The following is a 26,332-nucleotide window of genomic DNA, read 5'->3' as shown; positions in this document are numbered from 1 at the left end:
TAAAAAGCCTGCTGAAGTTGTATGTATATAAGTAGAGAGCCAAAACTATGTATTCTTGTACAAAGACTGCAAGGATCACTTGTACTTAGGAAAGGAAAGATATTATCTTTAATTATGTGGCTGTGTCATGGTTTCTGCACAGCATTGTGCTGTTTGAACCAATAGAGAATGCAAAGTGTTAGAAGGCTTTTGTCATTGTGAAGAAATTGTCTCTAGTGGAAGATAACGACATATAATGTTCTCATTGTTTAGAAAGAAAAATACCTCTTGAGATTTCACTCCAATCTAATTCCCAGGCTTTGGGGAGTATACTAGACCCTTCTGCTTATGTCCCAAAAAAATGACTGTTCTATTTCCTTCTGTTTTGTCCAGTACTCTTACACTGTGCTTTCTGACTCTTGCATGTAAATACTTTCTGAGACACACTATGGTCATGTTCCAGCTGGTCAAACCCCACAACTCCATTTTTATTTATTCCTATTTATTCCTCCAGTTCTTGTTTTTCAGTGCTTTCTTTCATTGCAGTCTTCATCTTTTTGATATTCTGCTTGCTGCTTTAACTCAGGTAAAAGAAACCTGGAGAACACAAGTGAGGTAATCTCCTTGTTTTGAGGCCCAGCAGAGGTGGGCTCCTCCATGGCCAGGAGCAAGAGGTGTTCATCTGAAATTTCATTGCCATAAATCAGCTTGTTCTAAATCTGCTCAGAGCAAGGGAACTCTGTCAGAAAGAAAAATGCTGCTTGAATTTCTCTAAGTCAATAGCAGTAATATAAGCCAGGTGAGGGCACAGGCCCAACATTGGTGAGTGACAGTCCATATAATTAAAACATTAGCATGGTCCTTAGCAAGGTTTTGACCCAAGCAAATCAGCCATCTCCCAGACAGTGCCCAGAACAGCTCCAGGATTACAAGCAGGTAGAGACCAATTTCACTGAAGAGACTGGGTGCATCCATTTTATCTTAAGTTATGGAACAGGTATGAGCTGTTAGGCTCTGCTGTGCCAAGTGGTGTCTGAGGACACCAGTCCCCAGCCCATTTTATGCACCTGTGAGTGTAACTGAAAATTTTTCTCTTGGGCATCTGCAAAATGAGGTTATGAAGAGACTTCAGAAAGGAAGATGGAGTCTTTAGGAGATTACATTTCAGGACACCTTTCTAAAGCGCAGAGACATTACAACTTTTTAGCTAAATGCTTATGAGATTACAAGTTTTTCTTTAAAATAGGCTTTTTTTTTTAAATTTCATTCTTGGAGTTCATCAAACCATTTTAGCCGAAAATTTTCAGAAATTTCAACCTGAGATAGTCACACAAAATTTCAGATTTTTTGTAATGGAAAGTATGCAGTGCTTTTTAAACTTAGAACTGTTTTATATAAATAAAAATCAGTTTGTTGTCTGTTAACACAAATATTTTTTCTGTAACAATCCACAGCTTATGTTTAAAGGAACACTCCAGAGCAGGGCAGGTTTCATTTGTCTGAATAACATCCGGCTCTTGGACATTGCACCATCAGAGACACCAGGTTTCTGCTCCTTAGAAGAATTTACCTGCAGGGATGGGCAGTCCACAGCACTTGGATCAGCCCGTGACTCCCACCCAGATTGTTCTGATGGCAGCGATGAGGACCCAGCAGTCTGCTGTAAGTGAATCTCATTGTTTTAGAAGAACACTGTGCTGAAGAATATTGTGAAACCCAAAGAGTTCTATATAACAAATCACTAGAAAAAATATTGTTAATTTCTATGGCTTCTTTTCCCCAGAATACTTAATTGTTTTCAGGTTAGTGAAAATGTTCATAGCATTTTCTGTTGTGTATTTTTCTTCTTCCCATTGCTTTCTGTTTCTCTGTCAGGCCTCAGCATTATGTTTTAGATCCAGATAGTAATTTTTTTAAGTATTTGCTAAAATGCAGTATTTAGCATATTTTTACTTGTATGCATTCCCTAAACTGCTAGAAAATGAAATCTGCCTTGGGATTTGTTGTTAGAACAGTTTTCTAATTTAGATTGTCTGTGAGTTACTGTCAGAAAATGCATTAAGTGACATGATATTTGCATGGTGATACAAATCACCATACAAATGGGCCACAGTTCAGAAGTTACATCTTCTTCATTATATTTGCAGTTGAAGGTAACTTTGGTTAGAAGCCACAATTTCTACTGTACAAACAAGATTAAAAGAAAATAATTGAAATTACTGGAAAATGTCTATAATAATTCTGAATAATTTTAGGTCTCCTGTGAAAACTACTTTGGAGACTTCTAAAATTAACCTTATAGCGTGTACATCTGTATGTATATTTGCCTGTGGTAGTAACAATTAAACGTATGTTGCAGATAAAAACTCTGCACCTATTTAAGATATCGGTGATGATATATATTGCTGCTGGGAGGTACCAATTAAAATTTTGTGTATTGCTCAAGATAGCTGGATGAAAAACACTGATAATGTTTTATTTTCTAATTGCCTGATGAGACTTTAGGAACTATTTGTGACTACGAGCTTTTTTTTTTAACTCACAATCTGAATCTTCAACTTTTTTTTCAATTACTTAAATAACCCTGTGGGAATCATCTCTGAAACAAGTAATATGTACAAATGCTGAAACAACATTTTAAATAGGAAGGTATACACTGTTTTATCTCTAGGTAGAATCTAAACAAACATTAAAGACTACAGGGTCTTCCTCGGAGATCTCTTTTCCTTTTTTACAAGACTTGGCCCTATGCTGCTAGCTCTGTGTGTTTGCTGGTAGGAGTGTGGAGAGTCCTCTTATGTTCTTTACGTGGAATGGAATGAGATTGAATTGTACTTTAAAAATTGGACTGTATTTCTCAGCAATTTAGCCATCTCACTTCAAAACAATGGGAGAGAATTGTGGCAAATAGTGACTAGGAATATAAAAGAATAATTTCAATGCTTAAAAAGAGGATGAAAAATAATTGTCACAGTTGAAGGGTAGCTGTTAACCGTGTACTTACAGGTACACCCCTGTGCCTCAGACGCTGGACATTGGCACTGGATGACCAAAAGACTAACAAATTACCTAGATATAGTCAGTATTTTAAAGAAAGATCACAGTGGGTCTCTTGGGAATATTTCTTCCATCATGCTGATGTGAATGGGTCAGAGAAACTGGAGAGTGGGTAGAAGAAAGAAAAATCAGAGTGGCCTGGGAGTCTCAACGCTGTTCTTTGTGGAGTCTCCAGAGTTCATGTGCTGGGGCAAGGACTGATGACAGGCGGTCAGTGCAAAACCCTCTTCAGTTGCTCTGCATAATGCTCTGCTCTTTGCTGCTGCCTCTGCAGTTAACTTGGGTTTACCTATTGGACTGATTCTCCACTAACTCCCTTCAGTTTAAAGAAAATAGTACACTCAGCTGAACCTGAGGTATAGGGATTGTTTGCTTCACTGTGTTGGGGTAGTCAGAGGTTAAAGAGGTATCATTTTGTTGGAGCAGAGCACAAAAGTATACTTGGACTCTCAAAAAAGAGTGAAGAAAGGTTCTTTTCTAAAGTAAAAAAAAATAGCCATCTTTAAAATAACAATAACCATTTTAAAAGTTGGTCTATTTTAATGGATAGTATTGTCTTGGATACTTCACACACTCCTTTTCAGGAAAGAGGACCCTAATGGTGGAATTTAGCTATTCAATGGTTTAGTCAGCTTAGAAGATTCACCTTTCTAACACTTTCCACGGTTTTGAACAAAAGAGATGTAAAGAAAAAAATCCTCCTTTATCTTTGTCCTTTGCTCTTTTATTCCCATTACATCCATTTTCCACCAGATCTTGAAATTGTCTGTGATGTTTAGAGTGCACTATATTCAGTCCCACTAATTTTCAGTAAAAATTTCTATCCGGTGCAATAATGCACATTTTAGCTTTTATTCGGTGTTTTAGCATCTGTCCTTGAACACATCCTCAGTAGTTTCCTTTGATGAAGTACTCTCATGTACTGAAAAAGCTGACATCTCCGTACTGAATGAAAACACAGGCCGGCAACTGCTACTTAACAATGTGAAGAACATCCCTCTTCTCTTAAGAATTTCTTTGTTTCATTATAATAAGGAAGTTAGAAATAATGTCTATCTTTGGTCATGTTTACTTGGCATGAATGGTATTTTAATAACACAATTTATCACAAGAACAAATACCTATGTGTTTTGTAATGCTTCTTAATCTGTCTGTTTAATCTCTGCTCATTTATATAAATATATATTTACATATATGAGACTTAAAAGACTCAAAAAGTAGGAATTTGTCTTATGCACGAGTAAACACCTTTATTTCAGTAGCTTTGTTGAAATCAATGAATCTAATGAAGTGATAAATTATGAAATTAATGTTTTTAATATTAAATTCTCCATTTTCGTTATGCCTTTTTGAATATCACTTATTTGTGATCACTTCTAAATTTATTTCACAGTGACTGACAGCAAACTATCAAAACCTAGTAAATATATTCAGAACAGAAAGTGAAATGCAGTACCTACATCATTTAAAGGACTATAAAGATCCCTTTCATACTGATGCCTTTTCTTTACTTCCTACCAAAGATAAAGGAAGTTTTGCACTAAATACTGTGAAAAATAACATATTTCAAACCTACTATTATTTTACATTATTTATACATAACATCCACAATACATATAAAAACATCACAAATTAATCAGCAGCTACCAATCCTAGCAACTTAGAAAAAGTCTAACCTTAAAAAAATTAATTATTTTCAAGTAATATCACACTTTGATACAGTAGAGTTTCTGGAAATTGCCAGAAATTACTGTAGGGAGGGGACATCCTACAGCTGTTTCTGAAAGAGCATCACCTTCCATTTAGCCTAATTAGAAGCTTTTTTAAAATACCTGTCTTTACCTCTTCTGCTTTTAATTTAACCTCTCTAGCTTAAATATTCTCAGCTTTTCATAGGATTTGTATAATTTATGAATATAAAATATGTAAGATGAAGGAAAATTGTATAATTTCAAAGCCATATACCTTTTACTGCATTTCATTTACAGTGTAGAAATTTACAATTGCAAATCCTTGAAACCTTTCACAGCAGATGAGCACAGCTGCAAACCCTTTTACTACAATCCAACTTTAAAGTAGAAAGAGCATTTTTTAGTAGGCAACATTTGTTTTACTAAACATTTACATGTTTTCTGTGACACATTATTGTTCTGAAATTGTCAATATCTGTTCATCAAGCTTGTATGTGCATGTGGACAACAAGCTACACCCATATTATTTTCACAGATTTTATTGCTGACAAGCACTGTGTGTCATTGCCTTTGGGTTTCACCAGAACCATTAGCTCAAAGTCAGCGGAACCTCTGCAGACCAGGGGTTGACATGAGATTCTCTGAACACCATATGCCTCTTAACCCTAATCAAGGTAACTGAGTAGTTTTAGGAGATGAGGCCATCTCACCTCAGGGAGTTATGAGTTATCTGTTTAATGATTTATGACATATGGAAGTTCAGGCTAGATGACCTATGGTCATCTGTGATGTCTCTGTATGCATCATTTAACGAATTCCAGATAAATAAAACTAATCACACTGGTAGGAAAAGTGCACAGGGTCAGAAAGAAGGTATATGTGTAACCCTTCCCTTTCCCAAAATTGCATTAAATGTTAGCCAAAAATGACTGTCCTTTCTTGTTGCTGTGCATACAGATAGTTTATACCCCAAATTCCAAAGAAGCTTAGGTGCTACCACACTGAGTGAGGGTAACAGTAACTCTCATTCCATAGTCTTAGTCAGGTAAACACCAACCTGATGCAGAGACTGGATGTCCCCAGTTGTGTTCATTCGACTGAACTGCCAGAGTAGGATTGAAAACCTTCATGCAGTTTCAGGCTAGCAATGCTGAAAGAATATTAATTTGCTAGTAACCCAGCCTAGTTAAGAGAACCACTTTGGTTTTCCCCCAAGGGAGGATCATGAGAAGCTGGGATAGAGTAAGCTAGTCAAAGAAAAAAAATATTCCCATTTTACGTCCCAGTGCTCTTGGAATATGGGCTTTGCTTCCTTTTCCTTTTTTTTTTTTTTTTTAAATAATGTGGAAAAATGGTTTGTATAAATTGAAAAATCTTTCCAGTGTATTTTATGGCTTTCATAAGCTACACTTTTTTCTTGAAATTCAAGTGTTTGGGGAATATTTTTTTTCCTGGTTGCATCATTGATATTTGTAGAAGTGGTGTAATACTTCTTGATTAATTGAGATATGCTGATATATCCACATGGAAAAAAAAATTGGCTTGTTGTTAAAATGAAAGCACATTGTTGTTTCATTTCTATTTTCCTTTCTGTTTTGCTGAATTATAAATAGATGAATGTACAAACCAGAGAACTGAGTTGTTTTCCATTCAAAATGTTGAAAATCTTTCTGCAGTTTGAATCCAGTGAAATCTTCCTAGTGAAATAAAAGACATAAGCTCTGGTGATAAAAGTTGCATTAGGAAGGGACATAATATGTCAGAAAAGAGCCTTATGTCAAGCTTACTTAACTATAGTATGACTGCTCAAAAACTGTAGGTGATGCAATTGCATCTTTTCCAACTATGGAAAGTGAAACATCATCTATAATCACTTGAAGTTTCAGATAAAAATGTAGAAAACAGGTTGTGAAGAATAAATATCATGCACTGGTTTGATGGGAAAGGCACATTTCTTAAGGTTTATTGGTGTCTGAGCAACGAAAAAACACACTGAGAAACTGTCTCACTTGGATTTGTGTTTTAGCCAAAGCACAGAACTTTTCTTTCAAGCTTGATTAAACATTTACAAACACTTCTTAAGTTTTTAGAATTCAGTAGGGATAAAGTTTAAGTCAGACTGTTAACTTGGACAACTGGGTTTCACTCACATTTGGTGTCTAGCTGTTCTCCAGCATATTTATACTTTTAAAAATGAAGCATCACTTCCAGAAACTACATAGGGTGGAACACTTGGGTTTGGTGAGTGACTGGCCCAGTGTTTCTGCAGGACTGGATACTTGTATAGCGTTTTAAATTTTAAGTGACAGGTGTAATTAAAAAAAAAAGAAGTAGCATCTAAAATGTGGTCAACATTATCATATTTTATTTCTTCCCCAGCCCCCCTCCAAAAAAAACCCCAACAATGACAACAACAAAAAAAACCCAAAAGTGCACCACCATGAATGTTCTTCCTACCTTTATAATTGTGTTCATATTTGAACAAAGTCTGAAAAAATCACTGGACAAAACCAATTTGGGATTGTGTCTTCCTGTGTGTGTATGTTTGGTTTTGGGTTTTTTTCCCCACTGCTTATCTATTCAGCCCAAAATTTGATGTTTGGACACTTCTTTTTACATCTACAGTGTTAGAAGAAATTTTACCAGTGACTACCAATGTAAGAAATCATTATTTCACACCTTTCTTTCTGTTGGACACCAAGGGCAGTGATGGGCTTTGTCTAAACACATAAAAGATGTTGGGTTTATTGTGATTAGTTAAAAGCAAATAAAAATTAAATGATTAGCTAAAAGCAAATAATAATAAAAAAATACTTCCATGCTAAATATCTTCTTGATCTTATCATTAGTACCATCTTGATTTCTGTTTTATGTATAAACCATTATTTTAACTTCATTTTGTTCCTACATAGTCATTTATTTATATCTTTTTGGATATTACTATGCAGACACTGCAGCCAGCTGGTTGTGCAGATCTGTCACAGGGTTTAGGTAGGCCAGAAGAAAGAGATGTTTAAGCAAAGAATGTTTGCCTTTTTGTGTCACATTGGTTCTCTCAAGACTGCTTAGCTAAGGAAAGCGCAATGCCTAGACATAATATTAATTACTGAACAGCAAAACAGCTTAGTCTTGGATATCAGTTTGCACATTGGACCTTAATGTACTAGCAACTGCAACCTAATTTAAAAGATACTTTGTCAAAAGCACAAGAATTTGTAATTGAGTAAGTTAACCAAGTTTCTTGTTTAACTAAATATACTGCATTGCACAGAAAAGCATGCACCATTAGATTTTACTGTATATAGTGAAGCCAGATAAGAGAAACTGATATTTGTGATTTATTTTGTACCTTAAGATTTAACTGCTCAAATAACCTCTTTATTCCAGGGAGACTTTTACCACAGAGCTTTGCTACCACAGTGCTCGAAGAAAGATGCATTTCATTTTGATTTTGTACAATATGAAAATTGGAGTAATACATATGATGGTGTCTGACATGGCCAATACATATGATGAGGCTGACACAATCAGACGAATGAGCCATGAAAGTGGAAAGTGAAAAATACAGTTCTAAAGTAATGGTTGCAATTGCAGTAAGTGACCCAAAGAGTTAAGTGTATTGCTTTGGGAAGCTGTTCTGGACCAGGAAAAAAAACTTCTCAGAGTATAAAATTTTCTTATCAAAATATTTATTTGTACTCAGTAAATGAAATAGTCTGTGAAATTGTTATAAAATTTAAGTTGGTCTAATCCATACCAACTGAGAAAATGGTCTTTTATTTTGCAATAAAAGTTTCTAGGAGATCTGAATAATTCATAATTTTAAATCTCATTTTCAAAAATAAATTAAGTGAAAGCTTAATTCATCTTCACTTTCCATGTATTTTAAACTCTAAATACATTTGATTTCCCCCACACATTCATAATTAAGTTTCCAGTACAATTCATCTTTAAAACATACATAACATTACTTTCATAATCTATCAGCCTATGTACAGGTCTCATCTTTACTATGATATAGTTTGTTCTCTTGCAGGTAGTTTGCTTCATGGTTCTGAGTTTGCTTAAGAAAGGAAAGATCTACCTTGTCTGTTACCTGTATTCTAGAACTTTTTGTCCTTTTGAATAATCTGACAGTGAAATATATCGGTGCTTCTTTAAGACTCTTAGTACATCTAAATAAAAATAGTCATAGTTGTGGCATTAAACTGCTGCATCAAATTCAACTTATTGATCTCTTGTTATTGCTCTTACAACAGCTAATTACACCTTTTGTAATTTTGAGACTGACCTTTGTGGATGGAGGCCACTGAGCAGAGGTGATGCTGACTGGAACATAATGAAAGAACACGCTCCCCTTGACAGGAAACTCTCTGGCAGTGGTCATACAACTAATACGAGGCATGGTGAGATTTCTTTCTTTATTATTTCCCCCTTATTTCCTCCTTCTGCCATGAAAATTCTTTCTTGTAAATGGTCATAGACTGATAATAAAAACTAATTTGAAATAGGTGCTACATAGTATGTATACAACATAACTAGTGTGTAACAGAAAGCTAATCTGTTTGGGCTGCTCTTAGTTGGGATGTGGTTACTATGCCTTTGTAACCCTCATTTTTGACTGGCACAATCAATGACATGGCGACTTGATGCAGCTTTTTGAGATATTGACCTTTGAACTGACAGCTGACTTTTTTTGTGCATATCATTAGCATTGTTTACCCTATACACACAGAGAGGCCATTCCTGGAAGTATTATTTGGGCAAACTATGACTGTAGCTTTTGGTAGAAGGCAGTTAAAATAAATCCACATTGTATGGGAAAAATAGAGTGACTATAATATCCTTTAAAGAGTTGTTCTTCCTTCAGCCCATATTTACCATGCAATGCATTCAGCTGGAAAAAGAGTTTATTGCAGTAGAGGGCTGTTTTATAGTATTTTTTTTAAAATTAAAGTGTTATTATGGCACACTGCATAACATAAAATTGCTGAGCATGTTTTTCACTGTCAAATAATATTGGCAAGTATTCTGTGACTAATTTTATTAAAATGTAACTACTTTGCTTACAGTGGAGATCAGATTACTTTAAAATCTGGGTTACAATCCAATGGCCCTTTAAGTTAAATTTATTTAATGATGTATATTATCTAAAATCAGACCTCCACACTTTTCTCCCGTGTTCATGTTAAAGGAATGTGAAATATTAAGTATTCCACCTCAAGCATTCAAAGATAGAGCAACTCTAGGGTTAAAATTCACCTGAGCAGACATGAGGATGTGTGTGTGTGCCATGGAATGATTCTAACTGCACAGTCATGTGCCTGTTTTTCCATTAGTCCCTGTGTGATGAAGTGCACCAAAGTTGCTACTCACTTTTCTCAGCATCTGTTTGATATTTCATTTTGTTGTCTCTGTAGAGTGACACTGGATCTGCATTACTGCATTGTCTGTGAACACTACTGTGTTACAGCTTCCAAACTTTCAAAGCCCCACGGGGTAGCACTGATTTGCCTGTGTCTTTCTCTGTTCTAGATGCTGGTGAGATCTGAGGTGTAATGTGGTCATAAGGAAGGCTACTAGCAGAAAGATCTGTTCTGCAGCCCAAGTAGCATGTTAAAATTGCCCATACAGAACTGCATGCTTTTGCACTTAAGCTGCTTTGATACCTGAGTCATCACAAGTTTGTTTCAGTGTTGCTGCAGGTTGAAGTCTCAGGCAGATCTTGAGGGTACCATGCCTTACCTCTTGAGCCCAGCAATGTTGCATTCCACATATAAGTTATTTGAAAAGGTATTTCTGAGGTGGTTTTTTACCATTCTATCACTGTGCCTTTACAGCCACAGCTTTAGAATTAGGATTCGAGAATTTGAACAAGTTTTTGCCAGCATTAAATAAAGATTCTTCAGGTTGCAACAGTTCCTTGTAGTACCACAAAGCATTGATGTCTCTTCTCTCCTGGGGAGGGCAGCAGCAAATTTTGATTGAGATCTTAACAAGGTTACTGTAGAGCCTCAGCTGCAAATTAAAAGAGGGTCCTTTGAAGTACCCTTGTACTCCAATGAGGGGAGCTTCCCTCGAGCTGCAAGCGCAGCATGCCTGTTTGTACAGGGAGCTGTGACGGTCCCCTCTTTGTGCCAACCTTGCTAAAGCGATGCCATTATTCATGTGGGGCTGGACCTAACCCTCTGCTTTATTATGTATCCATGGGAAATAAATGGCTAAGCAGTATGACTGTGGCAGCACAATAGCTGATTTTCCAAGACGTAAGGCAATATGTGTAATATCAATGTGCGAAAAAGACTGAGCCTTTAGTGTTGTTTTGCATAGACCTTCATGAAAAAGTCTCAGTATTCAGCAAAGGCAGCACTGACGGCATTCAAAATATGCTGCTTTAGGGCCCCTTGAAAATGTTTATCCTTCCCTACCTTTGTCTGAAGCACATCTGCTGTAGTTCAAATCCAAATGCAGTTCATTTGCCAGAGTTCAGATTAGATCTTTAATTAAGCTTTCATCCCCACTAGCACAGACAACAATGTCAAGTCTGTGGACCCCATGAGAAAATATAGCTTATTCCATTGGCTCCTGGGGTCTGCAACATTGTTAGCATGCTTAAAACTGGCTGGGCTGTGCTGAGAGTGAATACTGTACCCTAAAGGAAATAATTTTTGTTTTAAATTCAGTTTGAAACATTATTTAAGCCAATTAAAATGCGTCCTTTAGGGATCTCGGCTGATGTCTGTGCTGTTTGATCTCCAGGGTGCTCTGTGTTGCAGCTCCTTTGCTCTCCCCAGTCCATGCTGAGAGCAGATGGGCATCATGCAAAGGTGATGGGAAGCAGTTGCAGTATTTGGAGGTTGGAGATCTTAAGTTTTTGCTTGAAGAGAGCAGATAAAAAATAATTCCGGTGGGTCTGCACAATAGAGCCCTCAGAGAAGCAACATCTGAACTCCTTTTGGAGTGCTCCATATTCACCTCCTCAAGTTTAATTGCTTGCAGACACCACAACAGGGTAACCCTAGCAGTGGCTACCCACACAGCCTTATTTCCTTCTCCCTCTCATCTTTGGAATTAGTCATGATAACTTTGCAAGAGGGAAGAGGCAGGAGCATTTAGCAATTGTGTTTTGCCTTTGCCCACATAGACACTGTTGCAGCCTGTTACAACACCTTCCTCATTATCCACAGAGACTGACCTGATGGCAAAGCTGTTTCATTTGTTTTCATCTATGAATAAGCTTTATGTGCTTCATGGAGTACATAGTTACCTCTCTGAGGTAGCTATTTGCCATTGGAGCATGACATATTTCTCATACTTTTAAAAAAATATCTGTTTTTAGGAGCGTTCATTTACTTCAGTGGATCACATCAGACGAACACAAAGGTGGCCATGTCTCATCTGGAGAGCCCTTTTCTTGTCAAGCCATCCCCTGGGCTCTCCTGCTGTCAGGTAACAGTTTGGTATTAACTGTCCCCACGTTTGCAAGCTATCACTCACCTGATGAGCAGAGATGGTATTCTTCATGCTGTAAGTGTTGCTACTGAGGATTATTTCAAGAGCAGTGGAAGGAGTTACAAACAAATTCTTTGGGAAGAGGGAGATGCAACTGACATTTTACTGCTTTGCTGCAAAATTTTTATATCTGATTATTATTATTGTTTCTAAAGCACCCAGCAGGTGACTCAGATTTAAGGATACCCTTCAGGTTTCCGTATGCTGTGACAAACCTATCTGGACAACAATAAATAACAGGGCCATATCAAATAGCCACTCTGTTATCTGTAGGCAGGAAAGTCACAAAAACGGTGTTCCATAATAGGAAACCTAAGGTTTGAAGTGATTATATACGTTAGCTATGTTGGTGTGACCAGAGAGAATTCACTACCATGCTCCAGACACGTACTAAATTTTAATTGATGGTTTGAGAGGATGTTTTTTAAGCTGACTAGTGCAGTACTTGAGAGTTACCTTGAAATGCTTTTTTTGTCAAATGTCTTGTGGCTCTGCAGAGGAATGCAAAAACAACCTGCCAGGATGGCACTTGATCTGAGAATCTAGAAAGGTACCTTGAAAAAAAATGGATCAGAAGGGCCAAAAAATACAAAAGTAATAGATGAAAAATGAAAATACACTTTTATAGCTAGAGTGTTGTAATTTTAAACAAAACATGTAAAGCAGAATTTGAAGAAATATATTAAATATGTAGAGCATCTAGTCACTGCAAGAAAACATTCCCAACTGGATTGACCAATGAATAAAGTAAATAGATATTGTAAAGTTTAAGTTTTTTTCTTTTTTTCAGGAGGCTTTTTTTGTTTTCTATTCTATAACTTTTCAAAGCTTATGCTACACTGAGGAGAAGCTAAGTTGCGTAGTTATGATGTTAATTTTTTTCTGCTACTACATAAATGCCTTCTGATTTAAAAAATCTCAGAGAAGAAAGGGAAAAGACAGAGAAAGCTTGCCAGAATAATTTTATTGTGTTCAGTGGCAAAAAGAGGCTTTAGAGAAACAAAATAAAATTTAGACTCATTGCTTAATTTTTCAGACACAATGTAGGACGGAAAATGTACTTGCACTTGGGAAAACTTTTTTTGAAAACAAAAATTTCAGAAAAGAAGGAATTGCACTTAAAGGCCCAACAAGTAGCAGAATTTTATTCCAGCAGGATCTAGGCTTCTTAGGTTTTATCTCGTGTAAGGGACCTGAAGCAAGTGCTGGCTTAGCTAAATCTGTTTTACTTGAAACTGTAGCTGACTTGGATTACATACATCAATGAGTTATCAGATCTCATCTGAATAGTTGCAACTTGCAGCTGAGGAGTAGAAGCCTCTTAAACACTTTAAGAACAGTTCCTTACTGTTTTTAAATGCAATTTCTCAGTTGTTAATCTTCACATGGCTTTTTAGTGTTGTAAAGCATCAGAAATTAAATAAATTCAGGATAAAATCAAGCAGAATGCTGTTGGAGGGAACTTGTAAGGCCTCACAGCATCCCATCGAAGCCTTACATGTTGCATTACTCCTGGGACACCCAACACACTTTGTATCCACCATGCATTGTTTAGGCAGTTTCATCTTTCTTTTGTAGACTTTGATGCTGAGTAGATAACAATCTGTACCTTAAAGGTGTTTATCTTAGAATTCCTTAAGGCAGACTGGGCACAACTGATATGTGAATCAATGAATTATTCTGGTTAGATCTATTTCAGAGTTTGGTCTGCATTCAAAATAAACACAAGTGCAGCAGGGATGCACGTATTTTTCTCCAGTTCAAAGGCAGAAAAGAAACACTTTTTATTATAAGTATATATGTTTTGAATGTATTCGAAGTTCTCAGATTCAAAAAAACCTAGAGGAAGTTCTTACCTAGATATATGTGTCTGAAAAGAGAGTGCTTGTGGAGCCTGGAAACCTGGCTTTCTGCCACATTTTCCCTGCAGACTTTTATTTCTGGGAAATAGCAAGGAGTAGGGGTTGTTCATTAGGATGTGTTATGTTCTCTGTGTATAAATGTGAGATGATGCCCTCTGTTAGATGTCCCACTGAGAGGATAAAAGGATCCACATAAAGAGGTCTGTGTTTATTAATAGCTTTACAAGTTCTTTGGCTCCAGTTGTTTAAAAAGAAAAAAAGAAAAAAAGAAAGAAAATAGGAGTTAAAGGATAACAGATTTATATTGTGCTTTTCTGGTTAATTTAAGCTTAGAAGTAACTTCTTTCTGCAACTTCTTGTAGCTGAGTCTTTTTGTAGATGTCAGCTACATTTCTTCATTTCTTTATTTAGCTCATCTTCATTTAGCTCAAGGGTTTGGAGTCGTAGAAGCAAATTTCTAGTCCCAGCTCTCTGTTTATGACTTTTAATGGACACAGTATTTGTATAGCAGAACATGTAGACACAGAGGAGGGTAACTTTTTTTCTTACATAATGAAAACATAAATTTGTTTGTAAAGGTTAATAGACAAAAGCCATCTAAATTGTTCAGAGTATAGTCCTTCAAACAGCTAATTTTGAAAAGTGTTTGTATACTTCCTGCTTTCTATTTCTTAAGCTTTTTGGTTGGGAAAAAAAGTTACATGAAAGTATTTCATTTTAATAATAAGTCACAAGATTATTTTATATAAAATATGATTTTCATGCATGGGGGAAAAAGAAACTCCAAAGAAAATTGAGAGACTGAGTCCACCAGCGATGAAGCCAGAAGATATTAAATAGTAGGAGCGTGTTTTAACAGGAATATTTCTTAACCACTGATCCAGCTCTGGTTTTACCTCTGTGAAGACTCAAATACTATCAAGGCTTTTGCAGGGAAATAATGATACTGCAGTTGAAAAAAGTTTAGTCTATCATTATGTGAAAAAGCAGGAAGGACTCAGGGGGAAGGAAAAATTAGTCTTTGAAAATCTTATTTCTTCTCTGCAGTTACCAGCTGAATTTTTGCCTTGGTATTACTGAAAAAAAAAAAAAAAGAAATTAAATGTATCAGGTTTACTCTGTATTGCAGGGGAAGCAAGTGAACTGTGGTTCTCACTAAAAAAGAAAAATAATCTTTGAGAAGTTTCTAAGGACTTATTAAGTTAAAAAGAATTAAAAGAATTTATATCATTCAGTCTGAATCAGTTGATAGATACAAGTTAAAAGTTGTAAAAATAAGCTTTAGTTTTAAATATGGTTTTATCTTTAGACATGATACTGCTCTTCAACATGCTGTAATTTCATACTTCCCATTCTTTTATGCCAAATCTGTGTTTAGACCTGTCATGTTATAATGTACATGTATGAATTGATGCTGAACTTATTTCAGATTTATTATGTAATTTTTTTAAGCATTTCATTAAAAACTCTTTCAACAGGTAAGATTTTGGTACAGGTTATCTCAGGGGTCCCAGCTTTCTGTCTTTAAGAGAACTGCATTGGATGGAAGTTTGGAAAAATTATGTGACATTTCAGGATCGCCTGAGATGAAGTGGACAAAAGGGAATATACTTGTAGAAAGTGCAGCTGAGGAATTACCCTTTCAGGTAATTAGAAATTGCATTTACATTGCTTTCAAAAAGTTACTCCAGTTTGGCCTTTAAAATTAGTTTACTTTTATGATGAAACGTAAAAAGAGAATTTCTATTCTTTAATGCTCATATGAAAAAGAATTTTATTCTGCTTTTTCTACAGGTGCATCTACTAAAGAACATGGCCATTGTTTCAATATTCTATGCATTAGAATAACTTTTTGTAATAAACATCAGGTAGCAATAGTGTAGTATCTTTTAAAAAATGAACTTTCTATAAAACCTGCTCCTCAGATTGAGGGCCTAATTATGTTGCATACAGGCAGAAGAATCATAGAATACTGGAATCATGGCATTGATTGGATTGGAAGAGATGTTAAAGATTATCTAATTCCAACCCCCATTGGCAGGGATGCCTTTCACTAGACCAGGTTGCTCAGAGCCCCATCCAGCCTGGCCTTGAACACCTCCAGGCATAGGGGATCCACAGCTTCTCTGGGCAACCTGTTCCAGTGCCTCACTACCTTCACAGTAAAGAATTTCTTCCTAATATCTAATCTGCATCTACTCTCAGTTTGAAGACATTCCCCCTTGTCCTGTCACTATATGCTCTTGTAAACAGTTTCTCTTCGTCTTTCTTATAGGCTTCCCCTGCAGAAAGCTGCAATTAGGTTACCCCAAAGGCTTCTCTTTTCCGGGCTGAACAATTCCAATTCTCTTAGCCTTTCCTCATGGAAGAGGTGCTCCATCCTTCTAATTAACTTTTTGGCCCTCTTCTGGACTCAGTCCAACAGATCAATGTCCTTCCTGTTTTGGGGACCCCAGAGCTGGACACAATACTCTATGTGGGGCCTCACGAGAGCAGAAGAGAGGTGCAGAATCACCTCCCCTGAATGGCTGCTCAGCTTCTTTTGATGCAGACCAGGGTATGATTGGCTTTTTGGGCTGCAAGTTACATTGCTGGCTCATGTCCAGCCTCTCATCCACCAGCACCCACAAGTCCTTCTTATCAGGGCTGCTCTGGATCTGTTCATCCCCCAGCCTGTATTGATACCGGTGGTTGCCCTGACCCAGGTGTAGCACCTTGCACTTGGTCTTGTTAAACCTCATGAGATTCCCATGAGCCCACTTCTCAAGCTTTTCTAAGTCCCTCTGGCATCCCATCCCTCAGGTGTGTCAGCCACACCACTCATCTTGGTGTCATCTGCAAATTGCACTTGATCCCTTCGTTTATGTCATTAATTAAGATACGAAATAACACTGGTCCAAATACAGATCACTGAGGGACACCACTTGTCACTGACATTCATCAGGACTCTGAGCCTTTGACCACTACCCTTGGGATGTGACCATCCAACCAATTCTTTATCCACCTAACAGTCTGCCCACCAAATTCACTTCTCTCTTGTTTAGAGAAAAGGATGTTGTGGAGGCCATGTCAAAGGCTTTACAGAAGTCCAGAAAAATGACATCCATAGCCCTTCACTGATGTAGTCACTAGGTTTTTCAGGCAGAACTTGCCCTTGGTGAAGCTATGCTGGCTATCTTGAATCACCTCCCTGACCTCTGTGTGCCTTAGCATAACTTATAGGAGGATCTGTCCCTTGATCTTCACAAGAACAGAAGTGAGACTGACAGTGCAGATACTACAATTTGCAGCATTGATCACAGTTTTCAAGTCTAATTTTCTTTTTACATAATCTCAGGCTACACTTTGCTTAAACCTAGAATGGACATGTTGGGGAAATCAGCAACTCAAATATAAGGATTCAGTAAACCAAAATTCCACTTTTGGTCTCCTCGTTTTATGTCTTACCTATAAAATGATCAAAAAGAAAGGACATTATTGGTAATTTATTTATTACTTTACTCTCTTTTATGATCTCCTGAGTGTTTCCTTGTATTTACAAATGCATCCGTACAATCCCCACCTTTACTGTACCACATGCTGTTGACTTCAGCAGGCACAGTATAGATGAACACAGTTAAATGGAGTTGTAAATCATCATATTTGGTAACCCTGAATAGCTAATATAAGAATATATATAACTTCTGACTGTTCCAGCGGGAAGACCATTCATTCAATAGTGATGGCTTTCACCAGTTTCGACTGAAACAAGGTCATCTGAGTTGCATAACTTGCCATAGGTAAAGGTAGCTATGGCTTTGACAGTTGAGGATCAAATTTCTAACCTGGTAAAATCTCAGTTGTAGTTTTTCCTCACTGGTATTTAGAGTTGATTGTAGGCAGTATTTACTTCCTGTGCAAATGTTTTAAATTATAATGGAATATATATGTATGTATGTATGTATGTATGTATGTCTTTTTATCATGTCACTTTTAATGAACTACCTTTTTTTTTCATCTTTACAGATTATTTTAAGAGGTACTATTCTAACAACAAATGCTACTGTTGCTATTGATGACATCAGCATAACAGAAGAATGTGTAGTTGTGAATAGACCACTTCCAGATGTCAGCCAGGAAAGCGAAGGCAAGTTTTGTGGTTTTCAATACATTTTCCCCAATGTCTGTTATGTATAAGTGTGATTTGCCTGACAACTTGAAAATAGCTTTAATAAAATGGAGGATAATCTGAGAAAAAAAGTCTGTATACTGTAATCAATCACCTACCTTGAAGTTCCAGGCCAGGTTGGCTGGGTCTTTGAGCAACCAGATCTAGTGAATGGTATCCCTGCCCAAGGCAGAGAGGTTGGAACCAGATGATCTTTAACATCCTTCCCAACCCAAACCATTCTGTGATTCTATAATAAAGGCTCTCATCCTTGTTTTATACAGTAGCTGCTATAAGTAGTTTTTCCTAATTCTGCAAAGTGAGCTGTGGTGAGAATTTCCAGATACCACTTACTATGTAGTACCTGTTCACATACACATTTGGATGCAAAGGCAGAAGCAAAGCATCTTATGTCTTGCACTGGAGAGCAAATTCCACTGCATTACCTTTAGGACAGGAGGCTTCTTCCATTATTACTGTTAAATATATAACATATTATAATAAGTGTCCACCATACTTGTTTGTGTACTCACATTCTATAGTCTTGAAATGCCAACAGATGGAAATATAAAATAATCTTACCTTCTGTCAGACAGCTACTTCTAGTTCTCTTGATAATAATAGCTACTTTTCAAAAATGGCACAGGCACATAGGCGGTCAGGGGTAATGTTGATGAGTTATAGCCAGTCGATAGCTGAATTTCTTCTCTACGGAAGAATTTAAGGGCATAATAGAAGACTTCAGTGTTGTGTTTTTAAGGGTTCTCTGATTCCTATATACAGGTTGATGGTAGCTAAGTATTTAAAGAAACATTAATTATTTTCCCTCCCCACTTATCCATTAGTCACACAGGTATTGTTCTTAGAAAGGAGCGAGTTTTTTTTAAAAAGCCCTGTCTGGATAGAAGCAAGAGTATTTAAAAAAGTTAAGTTACACAATAAAGATGAGAAGCTGCTCATCATTCCTCTCGCTTGCTCTCTTTCCAGAAAACTTCTGAAGTAAAACCAGCAGACCCTGGGTTTTGTTTCCCCATTCATTGAAATTTGGGGTGTTTTCTAATGTGTAGGTTGAGGTGCAAGCTAATAGTGGTGCAGCATCCAGCTTTCATCTTCTTGAAGCTTTCACTGTGATCTGAACACAGAGAATCCACCTGCTCTCTATTCCAAGGGAAAGAGCAGGTATCTGTGCACAGCCACTCGCCTCTGAACAGCCTGGCTGTGTATTTGATAATTTTCCACACAAAAATTTGAATATTGTGGGGAATAATATATAGTATAAGAGCATCAGACATTAAGATCAGCTGTGTTTCTTATAAGTTTTGATATAATATAGCACACTTCATAGGTGATGCTATGTTCCTTACACTGAGTATATTGCTATATTAAGAGATGATATGTGCGTTTTTACTCATATATCCTTTTCTGATTTTAAGGGAAAACAGAATTTGCAGATGCTAATGCTTCATCTTTTTACTGTCCACCGGGATTTTTTTCGTGTGGGGATGGACAATGTATTTCATCTGACAAATTTTGTGATTTTACACCTGACTGTTCAAATAGCCAGGATGAAGCCAAGTGCCGTAAGTGAAAATTTAAAAATCTATGTTGTTAAGCTCCTGTGACTGTGTTTGTTTGTCCTATTTGCAATGCTTTCATGACCTCATAAATCTTGCAATTTAATTAAAAGTAAAAGCTCTTGAGAAATAGTTACTTCACTTTGATTCTGTTCTGTGAATTTTTCCTCTTTTATTTTTTGTAGCAACTACTTCCCTCCTAGTATTAAAACCAGAAAAACAGTTTTTGATTAATTATTTAACGGAAGCTACTGCTTAACAGACAGTATTTTATTTTAAAATGTAATGCAGTGGTCACAGACTGACATTCAAATTGTATGTTGTATGTCTTGTATGTTCAAATTATGATGTGAAGATGTCACAGCTGTCACCAATACCACAAACATGCTCACAGATATTATTTAAGCTGAGTCAGCATTTTCTTTTTGGATGTACTATGACTCTTGTCAAGGTTTCATAGGCTTTCTCTGCATGGAAACAAACAAGTAGGAAAGTAGAGGGAGGTGATGCATCTCAGAGTCTCTCTCCACTGTACAGTCAGCAGGGAGCTTGGAAATGTTTCAAGGTCTCTGACATGTAGCTTCACAAGTCTTTTTGATTCATTCAGTTGCCTGCTCTGCATAAGAAATCACAGTCATATTTTTGAAAATGAGTCTCTTGCTTTGAACTATCAACTTTGCTATAAAAGTAATGATGCATTTTCAAAGGGAGTTGCCATGGGCACTATTTAATACAAGCCTCCTTTAAAAAATATAGTATGATGGTTTTCACACAAATAACAGAAATATTGTAGACAAGATCCTCCAATTATTTTCTGTGCTGTGTTATGCATGACAAAGCAAAACCTTCTTTGCAGATACCAATACAATCCAAATTCACAATCCAAATTTTATTGGGATATTTGAGACCTGTTGCTCAGTTAAACAAAAATCTATTTGACTATTAGCAGTTAAAAGAAATAATTACAGCTTCTATTTGTATTAATGCAATTTCTCTACAGTTTTAGTATTCTATCTTTCTTGGATAGAGCACTCCTGTCGAGCGTTTTAGGTGTTTAGAAAGATTGGTATTGAAAATATACAGACCTTTAAGATATGAAACTACATTTTGTTTTATTTGACAACTGTTTGACTAGTTAAAACCAGAAGTAAATATTAAATGTTTACTAAGCAGAATCTCTTTCCTCTTGTGGGCCAGAGTAAAGAAAATTCTGATGTGACCATGGCATAGTTGAGGATGGGAGGGATACCTGAAGACCATTTAGTTAAACCCCACCCTGCTCAAAGCAGATGAGGATGCCCAGAACCTTATACAACATTTAGGTTCTGAATATGTATGAGGATGGAGACTACACAGCCACTTGGGGCACCCTGTTCCAGTGTTTGATTACCCTTCCAGTACAACCACAAGTCCCTGTTGCTTCTTCTCATTTCTCTGGGCACTACCAAGAAGAGTTCTTTGCTCCCTCCCTGTCTGTGTTACTCATATTAAAACTCTTATGACACTCCATTGCTGTTTGATTTACTTCATGTTTTTTTCTACTTTACTTCAAAATATGGTTGCACATCTTTTGCAGCATTGGGTATGATAGTCTGGATTGCTCTCACATTACCCTTTTTAAACTCTGATACTGGGTATTTGTTCTCTGTCAAAATAATAACTCTTCCAAATCAATAGTTTAATTAAAAACATTCTAAATAGATTTAGTCACATGCAACTTTCACTGCTCTGAGATAGCAGTGAAATGGTAGCTTGTAATCATGAAAATTAAGATCTACTAGGTTTTTTTGCCATTTATATTTCCTTTTAGCTATTCAGCCTCTGTTTTCATTTCATCATTATACCTCAAGGTGAAGACAAATGTCCAGCTGGTGCTTAACCAGTCCTAGACTAACCTTAATTGCAAGTTGCCTATGTGGCAACTGATTTTCTCTTTCTTTTTTCTCTAACTACATGACTGAAGAAACTTTTATTATACCGAAGTCTCAGTTGTCCAGACAATACACTAACAGTGTCATGTTAAAGGTTAAACTTTGGAACCTTTATATTTATGGTGATCTTTGCTCTAAATATGTTGCTGACTTATAAATCATTGTTATTGCTGAGCTGGCTCAGTGTGTGCTAGCACTACAGCTCGTAAAGTGAGAAGCAGAATCTAGGTACACAAAGGGCCTTGCAAGTAGTTTGGCAAGTCGACCATTTCCAAGCAATAAACTTGCCTTTCAGCATATTATTCTGGTAGCCTACAGCACTCTTATAACAGCTCTCATAATTCTTCTCAAAGGTTATCTCACCATCTTCATGCTTATGTAGCACACCATTACTTTCTATATCTGTTATGTATATTCTTGCAATTGGATGCAAGCATTTCATTTTTCTCAGAAACTTTTCCTAATTTCTGAACTTGGCTAAGCACAGATTTTTTTTTTTTTACTTCACCTTTAACAACTACATTGCTCTTTTCATCAATATTAACATTTTTTTCCATGATGTTCAATATGAATGTATTCTAATAATGATTGTATGCGTCTTAACCTTCTTGATGTTTTCCCTCTTTGTATGAGAACCAGGCAAGAATATTACATGGGTCTTTCAAAATATATTTAAATTAAATCCTCTTATCTTAAATTCCAGCAAGATGATTTCCTTAGATGCCTGGATCCGCTAAGTCCATTGATAAGCAGGGTCTCCACACAATTTTCTTATCTCACAACATCAATTCTTCAAGACATCTCTTGTTTTTCACTACCCCTCAAGTGGGTTGTTCTTTTCTGTCAGGCCTGAAAGAATTCAGTTGAAGATTTCCACTTCTTGGACTGTCTTTTTTTACCTAAAAGTAGATTTCTGAGCTCACAGTTTTTGCAAGAAACTTTCTGTTACTTTTCTTCATATACAAGGCTTTAAGTGAATTTGTATTCTCTACTTTGATCCTTTGGCCTTAGAACCACATTCATGTTCTTGATACTGACAGGAGATGAGATTATTCTTTCTTCCAGGTTTCTCACTTGCATTTTACAAAAATGCATGTCCTGGACCCAAAAAGACATTGAATGTTGGGTTTTTTTGAGTGCTGCTACCCTTGACTAGGGTACCCAGCTTTTCTTCTACAGATGAAGAATTTACTATGGTCATAAAGCTATTATACATGACTTCCATGCATTAAAGTAGAAGAAAAAAGCGACAGCCTTTTTCAAACTGCAGATTTACAGCGGTGACCCACTATACCTGTCACATTGTGTCTTTGTGCTGTGGAAGATGAATGTACAGCATGATTTCTGTGGTCTATGTCCTATGCATTTAGTGAAGTCTAAATGCTCATTTTTCTAACCTAAGAACTATGACGATGGAATAGGAATAAGCTCACGTTGGAAAGTAATCTGGTAAGGAGTGTATTCTTGATGTTCTGTCTGACATTTGCTTATTTTTCCCTTACACTCTGTCTTTTGTGTTTGTTTTTTTTTTTCTTTTCCTCTGTCTACTTACGGTGTGGATTATCAGGAATAATTATATAGGTTTATATATAAAATAAATATGAAATAATTTACTATGGCCACAGACACATCAGGATGTACCTGTTCTGGCATGGGCTTATTCTCAGCCGCAGTCGCTCCAGGGTGTCCTGATTCCATGTGGCCTCATCCACAGGTCAGAGTCCCTTTTAAGGCAGTTCACACTGTAGTTCCTCCTATTCCTTCCAGTACAGCAGCAGCGATGACCTGGCCATCTGCTAGCAGACATATCTCCTGTGTTGTTATCAAAATGTTCCCGGGCACAGTAGGGTAAGGTGAGAAGCAGTACAGCAAGTAATGAAAAGAAAAAGAAGCTACTAATGAGCACTAGGCTCTAAGAAACAGTCAGGAAAGCAAGCCCCATGGCAAGCACTGGAGTGTGCCAATTAATATCTAAACAGCTATAAATTCAATCCAACACATTCCAATCAAACCTGTCGTTATCTCAAACCCTTTGAGCCCCAAGTGACAGACAGGACTGCTGTGGTTTAACCCCAGCTGGCAGCTCAGTCCCACATAGCTCCTCACTCACTCCCCTGGTGGGTTGCAGGAGAGAAATCAGAAAAGAGAGAAAACTCATGGGTTGAGATAAGACAGTTTAACAGGTAAAGCAAAAACTGTACACACGAGCAAAGGAATTCGTTCACCACTTCCCATGGGCAGGCAGGTGTTCAGCCATCTCCAGGAGACCGAGGCTCCATTATGCATTACAGTGACTTGGGAAGACAAACACCATCACTCCAAACATCCCCCACTAGTTTATTGATGAGTATGACATCATATAGTATAGAATATCCCTTTGGTCAGCTGGGGTCAGCTGTCCTGATTGTGTCTCTTCCCAAATTTTTGTGCATCCCCAAGTTCCTTGCTGGTGAGGCAGTGTGAGGAGAGGAAAGGCCTTGAGTCTTCGTAAGCTCTGCTCAGCAATAATGAAAACATCCTGAATAATCAACACTGTTTCTAGTACAAACACAAGATACAGCCCTATACCAGCTACTGTGAAGAAAGTAGACTCTACTCCAGCCCAAACCAGCACACATATAAATATAGTATTGCTTTGTATTTATGTCTAAATGAAAGATGCATTTAATAGTTATTATTTCTGTGGTGTGCAAATTAGGACAGAAAAAGTGTGCTAAAGCTGATCTTAAATTAAGTCATAAACTACACATAATCTATATGTTTTTACAGAGTTTTCTGTACCTTAATTTGGGTTAGAAGGCAAGTAAAGAGAATGATGCACATGTTGATTTGTAAAAACTACTTTTGTTGCGTAATTGTTTACTGATAAATATTATTTGGTTTCTAATGGCTATCTTTGTATAAGTAATAAAAATCTCCTTAGTATTATAAGAAACATCCTCCATATTTCCCATTACTAATATTGCCCAAGTATAAAACTTCTGCAGTGGTTATAAGTTAACTCTTCCTAATTTAGGGTCAAAACTTGCAAGCCAAAAACTGTCTCATATACTTGCTACTCCATTTCAGCCAGAAAAATAAGCAGTTTTTAAAGATGAGACCAGAAACAACAGCCAGATCAGAAAAAATGGGTTTAAGTTCAAGAAGTGAAGAGGTTGTCAGCTTGTAAATTGGAGAAGGTACCTAATACTGGAAGTGCCGAGACAACTGCATAAGAATCAGTTTGTGGAAGTTAAATGGTGAAGGGATGGGACTAAAATACCATTTACAGAGAGGGGAAAAGACCTTTCATGATTATTGAAATGGATTTCCCAACAGAAATTAGCAAAAGAAAATGTTCTGGAGTGTTTTATTTCCCCTGTAGAGCTGTCTGTAGACGAGACTACCATATCTGTTTGTCCTAAACTTTTAAGTGTGGGTGTTTTGGTTATTTTGTTGTTGTTGTTGTTGTTGTTGTTGTTGTTGTCTTTTCAAAATGATAGCAGATAATATTGAGAGATCGAAAGTGAAGGAAGATCCAATTTATTTGAGCTTCAAATAGTGACTTGCTTTTTCACTTGTTTGTTGCTTGTTTTTTTTTCCCAGTTAGCATTGCTTCTTGCTGATGAAGTTTTGCAATAATTTTTTGATTGACCTCTATTCAGTTTTTCAGTGTAGAAATTACACTAAGTGACCTACAAAGTACAGTCTTATTTGACTGAGTGCATATCAAGAAATTATTAATTGCTCACTGGGATAGAAAACATAAATATGAGAAGGCAGATGTAACACTTTTCAGTGTGTTTGTATTATAAAGGGAGTTAAAATAACTTTTTAGGATGAGTATGTCCAGAATTAAACTCGTTTTGGTTCCTAGATTTGATGATAGTTTTCTTCATGCCATCTAGTGATAAGTTCCTAAATTTATTTTAAAATTACTGATTAAAAATAGTTTAAAGTTTATTAGCATATTAAAACCTTTTAAAATAAATAAAAAAAAAGTTGTAAGCCAGTAATAGCCATGATGTCTCTTCACCTAGATGTTTTTTTTATGATGCCTGCTCTATAGACTTACACGGGCTGAGAGGCAAGGAGAGATTTTTCAGATTGTAGATATTGATGAACTTCCAGTCTTAAAGAAGTGCTAACATCTTAAACATTTATTTTTAAAATATTGTTTTCAGCAGGACTGTTTGTTAAATTCTTGTTAATCATCATTCAGCTTACAGAGAAGATGAATATCTGATTTGAGAAGGCCTTTGAGTAAAGCTCCCCCAAACAGAAAAGGACACAGCACTTTGCATAAAAGCCCAAAATCAGAAGAAATCTAGAGTCTTGTGGTAACGAGTCAACTCAGAGAAAACTAAGTCTGCTGAAGATGTAAAGGCAGCTTTCTCAAAGCATCAACAAAGCCAATCACTCTTTAATGCTATCCCAGTATCTCTCTGATTCCTCTATGATTATTGAGGGAGCTTGTTAAAAAAGAGGCTAAATGGGGCGGCAAAGAAAAATGTATCCATACAGATGGCATGTATACCACCAGAAGTTAGAAGCATAAGATAGGTGAAGTATTGTCTAAAAGAAAAAGAAAATATTACAA

The 26,332-nt window shown here is 36.6% G+C and overlaps 1 protein-coding gene across 1 annotated transcript in view; it reads left to right on the top strand.

Moving 5' to 3' along the window:
• Positions 1-26,332, top strand: part of MALRD1 (MAM and LDL receptor class A domain containing 1) — a 242,574-nt gene that overhangs the window by 29,095 nt on the left and 187,147 nt on the right. Inside the window, exons 9-14 of the mRNA XM_039388522.1 lie at positions 1,434-1,641; positions 8,987-9,133; positions 12,067-12,176; positions 15,580-15,747; positions 18,107-18,227; positions 19,682-19,828. Of these exons, the coding sequence (XP_039244456.1) occupies positions 1,434-1,641; positions 8,987-9,133; positions 12,067-12,176; positions 15,580-15,747; positions 18,107-18,227; positions 19,682-19,828 (901 nt within the window). The remainder of the gene's footprint in view (positions 1-1,433; positions 1,642-8,986; positions 9,134-12,066; positions 12,177-15,579; positions 15,748-18,106; positions 18,228-19,681; positions 19,829-26,332) is intronic.

The sequence above is a fragment of the Pipra filicauda genome, unplaced genomic scaffold, assembly GCF_003945595.2.
Source record: "Pipra filicauda isolate LSUMZ 115617 unplaced genomic scaffold, ASM394559v2 scaffold65_size3143899_pilon, whole genome shotgun sequence".
Classification (NCBI taxonomy): domain Eukaryota; kingdom Metazoa; phylum Chordata; class Aves; order Passeriformes; family Pipridae; genus Pipra; species Pipra filicauda.
This window is presented reverse-complemented; position numbering and strand designations above follow the sequence as displayed.